This window comes from Coenobita brevimanus, chromosome 75 (genome assembly GCF_032717465.1).
Source record: "Coenobita brevimanus isolate Jiangsu-jjx chromosome 75, ASM3271746v2, whole genome shotgun sequence".
Lineage (NCBI taxonomy): Eukaryota > Metazoa > Arthropoda > Malacostraca > Decapoda > Coenobitidae > Coenobita > Coenobita brevimanus.
Window position 1 is genome coordinate 29,628,540 of NC_137028.1, and position 7,673 is coordinate 29,636,212.

The 7,673-nt window shown below is 41.9% G+C and overlaps 1 protein-coding gene across 1 annotated transcript in view; it reads left to right on the forward strand.

Annotated features, from left to right (window-relative positions):
* The window catches only part of LOC145408100 (receptor-type tyrosine-protein phosphatase F-like), a 131,699-nt gene extending 129,251 nt beyond the window's left edge, over nt 1–2,448 (forward strand). The window contains exons 32-33 of the mRNA XM_080278908.1: nt 759–894; nt 2,322–2,448. Of these exons, the coding sequence (XP_080135034.1) occupies nt 759–894; nt 2,322–2,399 (214 nt within the window). The 3' untranslated portion in view covers nt 2,400–2,448. The remainder of the gene's footprint in view (nt 1–758; nt 895–2,321) is intronic.
* Nucleotides 2,449–7,673: the final 5,225 nt, after the last annotated feature.

Sequence of the window (7,673 nt, forward strand, 5' to 3'; positions counted from 1 at the left end):
GTAAAGATATGGAGTGAATTACCTGAAAATGATAGATCGCAATACGGTAATAAATTTTAAATTTACTGGAGAGTTATCTAGCTTCAGTTCCCTGGGGAAATTTGAAAATCCTACTGATTGTTTGTCTTTCATTCAAATCACCGAAAGTACAACAATTGCACGGTGAATTATGTGATGACTAGTACTTTTCCATCACTGGTTTAGGTAATGTAGAGCATAATTTTCCTTCCATCCATTCCAATTATATTTTCATCATCGTATTATATGGTGCGTGGTGTTCCTTCTCTGTTTTTCCTGTTGGAATGGACTGGAGGAACTGGCGAGTAGCTCCAGCCTTCTTTCTTTACTGCTTTTATCGTTGACTCTCTGGGAAGGTGGTCGTCAAGTTATTAGATCAACTGCATACTGTTGCAGGAGATGCAAGTTCGATCTCAGGTTGGTGTAGGAAACAGATTCATGATTTGAATTTCGTTAAGTAATAAAAACAACAATGGCTTTGATGATCTTCCGCAAGACCTACCATGTCATAAAAGCACCTCCATTAACATGCATTTAGTAATGGCAGTGGGTATCAGCGTCAAAGATATGACACGGATTGGTGCTGATAGTAAACATATATTGGCAGGAATAATACAACACAGTGCGGTGCGATGGCGGGAGTGAGTAGTGTACGAAGTACATATGTTGGCAGGAATGGTGCAACAGGGTGTGGTGCGATGGCGAGAGTGGTGCTAATGGTACTGTATACATGCTTGCAGGAATGGTGCAACAGGATGTGGTGTGATGGCGGGAGTGGTGCTGATGATGGAGCAGCTCCAGCAGTACCGGATGGTGGATGTCTACCGCATCATGGTCCTCCTTAAACGCATCCGACCTCAGTTCATCACCTCACAGGTACACCCAAAAGCAGAAATACCCACCCCCCCCGCTCCCTTTTCTGGATTATAGGCAGCTTTCATTTACGGAGCAATAAACAGCTCTATATTGTTCGTTCATATTTGAATGGATGACCTCTTTACAGGAGACATAATACAGAATCATGCTAACTACCGAAGTACCAAACAAACTTTTGGATTTGAAATAGTCATCGTAACTTGAAGCTTGCCTGTAAACATGAAACTGGAGTGGACTACCCTTGCTGAGAAGTTGCGATGATTTCTTCAAGGCAACAGTTTAAAATGTCTGGCAAGGACTCACTCCAGAGTCTAAAACTTAAATAATGTGTAGGTTAAAAAGCCAACCAACCTGCTACTTAACAACTCCCCCATGTAAACAACTGGAGCACAATCCGTGTTTTCAAGGTTGTGACAGACGAACATATTGGTTAGTTGAGCAGGACAGACCGAAAACTCAGATCGCCTCCTCACTGATCTGTAAGAGATCATGGTGTATCTTACATTATGCTTTAAAAAATGTTTTGAAAAATTATCTTGTGTAGTAACTTAAGACTGCTTGAATCACTGTGTATTAAGACCCATAACCCATCTCTAAGTAAAACTATGTCTGCAGTACTTCATTATGTTACATAACTTTGGTTTAGTCCTCCTTTCTTTTAGTATTTTAAGCATAACTTTTTTACATACACATTTTGTGAAATTTGTTTTAGTGCTTAGTCGTACTATTTTACCCTATTTCTTTTAGATCACTGATAATGATAATTTAAATGTCGAAACATCTGAAATAAAGATGTTGTTCGTATCTACACTTGTTGTCCTCTTTCTACACAACTGGAGCTGTCTCATACTCCACGAATTAAAATTAACTATATGTAGCAGAATACAGCGGAAATGTACGTTATTACGTTAATAGTACTGATCGGATAGTCGATGGACTGATTTATATTCTAGATAATGTGAATACCATCCGTAAAAGAAATATACCTCCCAAAGTATGTGCAAATAGTTAAGTCAGGATTCTAGGGCAGTAAAAATGCGTGTGAGTAAGTGTCTGGCCCAGTGCATAGGTATGCTGTTGATGGATCTCCCTTTCCTTCCTCTCTGTCTCTTTTTGTTTCAGAATCTTACCTTTAGGTGGGAAAAGGGTGGTGATGATGATGATGATGGTGAAGTGAGATGGTCATAGAGATGGCAAGTATGATGACGATGATGATTATATTATTATTATTTTTTTTATTATTATTATTATTATTATTATTATTATTATTAACAAGATGATGATGATGACGACGTTGCTGCTCTGCTCTTGCTGCTGGTGCTGCTGCTGTTGATGGTGGTGGTGGGGGTGGGGGATGGTGATGGTGATAATGATAATGAAGGTATTGACATTGTTGCTGCTGCTAATGATGATAATGTCTTCCCCAGGCTCAGTGCGCCTTGCTTTACCGCCTGGCTGCCCTTCATCTCTCAGACAACGAGACCTACATCAACCTACCTGTGTAACCAATGCCTGGGCGTCACCTTTACTCCTGCTGCCACGTGACGCTGAAGGAGGCGCAGGTGTAATTGGATGCACACTATGCCAGCAATCAAGGAGGCTCAAGTTCAATTCTCCGTGACACCTGTTGGCGAGGCCTTATTTATCCCAGCCTCGTCTTACTAGAGACTGAAACGGGGACTAGAAAACTAATGTGAATTGAATGGTTTCGTGCTGTTGACTCAAGGCCGATAATTACTTAAAAAAAGGGGACCCTTATACAGTCGATGGGTATTAATTTTCTTTTTGAAAACTTTAACTTGGCTTAAGAAAAACCTCACGTACTGCTAGACTAATGAAATCTACATCAAGCCCGTCCAGTCCCAGAAGACTTTCGTAAGCCAAGGAAATTCGTGTAAGAGTAAGAAGAATGAAAACGTAATTATATCCTCAGGTCGAACGGGTCAGTGGCTTTCTGTAGTGCTTTAGTGTACCTGTCATGTCACTTCCCGCTGTTAATCTTATGCTTTAATGCTGTGGAAATGTTACTTGTTTCTAATTTTTTGGTTGCTTTTTATTAGGCTTACTTTGGAAATATCAGTTCGGAATCTTACCTTAACCACCTACCAACCTTTGGAGGTAAGTTGGTTCTAGTAGGGTTCAGAATTTTCACTTTGCGTTCGGTCTTCAGTTCCCGGATCTTACCTGGATCTGCTACCAACGTCTGGGGTCGAGTCAGTTCTAGTCGATCACTGGCTTTACACCGTGTCAGTATTTTCAGCAGTAAAAATGTCTCAAAATTCTGTTTACTCTATTATTTCTGTACATATTTTTCGTTGAATTCGTGTCAGATCTCACGTTAGTGAATGTCACGATATCCTAGTGTGTCATGTGGCATGGTAGTCTGCAGTGTTGTCAACTTCGTATCATCGTGTCATGGTACCCGGAGTGTCAGTAAGTGCCACGCTTTAGATCATGTGTCGGCGTCATCTCATGGTGGAGTGGTGTGTGTATCACGGTACTGTCATGCGTGCACGCAGTTTCGAGTCATTTTGAGGTTTCAGCGTTGTGTCGTAGAAATATTAGTGCCATGTCATGCCAAACTGTTAGTCACATTTAGTGTCACTGTCATGGTGAGATGCCGTATCATGCTGTAGTCATGTCATGTTGTAGTCATGTCCTGCTGTAGCCATGTCCTGCCGTATAGCCATGTCATGCTGTAGCCATGTCATGCTGTAGCCATGTCATGCTGTAGCCATGTCATGCTACAGCGGTCATGCTATATGGTCAGCCATGTCATGCCATACGGTCAATATTATGCTTTAAAAGCATGACGCCATGCTGCAGTGTTGCCTGCTGGAGCAGTACGGAGTCATGCCATGCTGTAGAGTCATACAGTGTGAGAGAGTTTGTTGCATGGTTTAGTTTATGATGGAGTGTCATGTGCCAGTTGTGTCATGCTGCAGTGTCATGTCATGCTGAAGTGTCGTCATGCCGAAGTGTCATGTGCTAATGGTATCATGCTTCAGCGTCATGTCATTCTGAAGTGTCATGTTTTGCCATGTCATGCTGTAGTGTCATACCGGAGTGTCTTTGGCATAAATTAATAACGCTTGATGGGGTGTCATGTCTTGCAGCAGAGCCATGTCATGCTGTAGTCTCATATAACGAAGTGTTAATGACATAATGTGGTGTTATCATGGTGGGATGTCATTGCCGGTGGGATAGGATGCCATTTTCTAGTGTCATGTGATGATGTAGTGCCATAGCAGACTGAAGTGTCTGTGACATAGAATGTTGTCATGGCTACATGTTATTTTGTAATGTGATGCTGTCGTGTAATGTAATGGCGTGTTAGGTATACTGGAATGTCAAGGTGGGGTACCATGTCAAGCATCACCATGCATCGCAGTGTATATTGTGTAAATATGAGCCACGGCCATGTTGTAGGACAGTTTAAGGGCTGGTTGCCGTATATATGCTTTTTCTTCTGCAATATTCTTTGATATAGACCATTACATTCAGTCTGAACCATGACAGTATGACGAGAACTGTTGGTAATTTTCTCGTTCAGCTCACAATAGACCTCGCGATGGTTTTATTATTTTCCTTTTTATCTGATTCGTTCGGTTTCTCTCTTCACTTCCTTCAGGAGTGACCGGTTTTTAAGATGCCCTCCTCCCCTGAACTGAGTGAACTGCGAGTCATTTCAGACCCCTACCCTGACCCCACTAAACCTAGAACAGACCCCGAGTAATTAATTCCTAACCAAAGTAAATTCCAGCTTTACAGTAGTTATTTGCCTCACACTCTTGGAAAAAAAAAAAAACATGAATGAGAGACCGCCTGTTGGTTTCAGAGGCCATGGAGAAACTGAATTGCCAGGCGACAGGAACCCAGCCAGTGGTTGGCCAAAGTAAATCACGTAACTCCTCAAAGTCGTCGATAATTGGCTGGATTTAAACATTTCATTTTCCGTTATTATTGATTTCCGAAGGATGTACTATAGAAGACAAGGTGTTTGCAAAGGAGAGATCTAACAATAGAAGACAATATAACAATCCGATCGATCATAGGCTGAAACGAGAATAATACTGAATTGTGTACTATTGCGGACAGGAGTTCTTAGCCACCCTCGTTCAGCCAACCCGTGTATGTGGCAGAGTCGCATTCACGAGCACAGAAGTTGCCTTCGATGCATTTCTGTCGAAAAATATCCCTTCAGCTTTGGGCTTGTACTAATGGATAAAGCGATAGTAATATTTACTTTGAAGGTTTGACTCTGATAACATGAATATATCATACTGATTATTTAATAACTTGTTCCTCGTATAGAGCCAAGCAAGTGACAAATATGTATATTTGGTTCTACTCCACGACGTCCTGTAGGTTTGAACCAGCGAACACAGAGTGAACAAGTTCGAAACATTAATTTGTTAACAGGAGAGAGAGAGAGAGAGAGAGAGAGAGAGAGAGAGAGAGAGAGAGAGAGAGAGAGAGAGACAGACAGACAGACAGACAGACAGAGAGAAGCGGGTGCCTGTGAATTTTAGAGGAATGAGGTGGAGAAATGAGGTGCTCAACACAGTTAAACAGGGATTTTTCCTTTCGTTTCGGTTGGCTTTCTGTGCCTAAAAGACTAAATGAATGTACTGTAAATTATGAAATATAATGATTGGATGACGAAGTGGTAATAGGGTCTGGCAAATGGTTGTTTGGTCCAAGGTGTGCCTATTTTCCCAAGAACTAATTTTCCCCATTGATGTATTTTCTCCCCACGGACCAATTTTTCCGTCGACCTTGAATCTCTCCATGGATACAGGTTTCCTACATGGACGTATACCCATGGATGTATTTTTCATAAATGAACCTATTTTCCGACTTAAACCTGTTATCCGACGTGGTTATATCACCCACTGATGCGTGCAGTTGAAACACAGACCTCTTAACCAACAGACGTATTGCACGATGGACCTGTTGTAAGCCACTTGATATACCTACTTCAGCATAATTCCAGAATAATATCCCCTGTGGACCGATTTTCCTCACACTAAACTCTTCCCAACTCGGACATTAACTCATATCACCTAGTCCCAGTGGCCTGTTTTCCCACAATCCGTCCATCCACCTACACACCCACCCATCAACGCACATACCCACAACCTTACTCAATACAGAATGTCTCAAAAGTAGGACGACACAAACCCGTCTCTTGCCTTGTCCTACAGGTAGCCCCACCACCCACCCCACTTAATGCACGAACCCCACTTAACCAGCCCAACAACCCTTTCCCTCCCTCTCGCCCACCCACGCCATCTAATCCGCCTGTGAAACAACCAGCCTACACTAACCAATCCATCCACCCAGTCACCAACCTACCAACCCGCATACCATGCTCCACAAGTCAGATACTTGCAATTCAACACACACACACACACACACACACACACACACACACACACACACACACACACACACACACACACACACACACACACACACACACACACACACACACACACACACACACACACACACACACACACACACACACACACACACACACACACACACACACACACACACACACACACAGAGGCGGGGTGGATTTCCTTACACGAAAGATGAGTCTCACCGCTTAACTCTGTCGGTAGAAAATAGTACCGGGTACTCTTTATAGGGATTTTGCCAGGCCGCAGATAAGGGGCTTCATTCCGGCTACATACACATGATTTTATGCGATACGAGTAAATAAGGTGCTCGAGCTAAACAGGGAATTTTTCCTTTGGCTGATGACGAAGGAGTTTAATCCCAGAATGATGTCTCGTTGGACATAATGAAAGATGGGTTTTATTCTGGGTAAAGCCAGTTGACTTTGTCAAATAATTTGGCAGGCCGCGTAACTTCTGTTAAATGCCTTATGTTTGCATTTTTTTCTCTCTCTCTGGTGGTTGGCACCTGGAGATTTTTAGCAATCTCATGAGTATTTTTCTCATTAACTGGATATCTCTCTCTGGACAGAGAGGCAAATTACTTTAAGCACAGTTTTTTGTTAAATCAACAGCATTTATCTCCTAATTCATTACTCCAACGAAAGCAATCCCAATATATATATATATATATATATATATATATATATATATATATATATATATATATATATATATATATATATATATATCACAAAGCAAGGCAAGTTCTAGTGACTGATGGAAGAAATATTCACACTGTGGCCTGTTTTCAATGGATCACAGGAATCCAGGGTTTCTCATCCCTTGCATTTCCCTGTGCCAGTCTGCCTCCACCTCTTTATTCCAAAATTCACAGGGGCCCACCATACTCTCTCTCTCTCTCTCTCTCTCTCTCTCTCTCTCTCTCTCTCTCTCTCTCTCTCTCTCTCTCCTGTAAACAAATGAATGTTTCGAACTTGTTCACTCTGTGTTCGCTGGTTCAAACCTACAGAACGTCGTGGAGTAGAACCAAATATACATATTTGTCACTTGCTTGGCTCTATACGAGGAACAAGTTATTAAATAATCAGTATGATATATTCGTGATATCAGAGTCAAGCCTTCAAAGTAAATATTACTAATGCTTTATCCATTAGTACAAGCCCAAAGCTGAAGGGATATTTTTCGACAGAAATGCATCGAAGGCAACTTCTGTGCTCGTGAATGTGACGCTGCCACATAAACGGGTTGGCTGAACGAGGGTGGCTAAGAACTCCTGGCCGCAATAGTACCTCATCCTGCTTTTAATAAGCTTTCTCCCAATATGGTTATTTTTCTGGTTCATGGTTC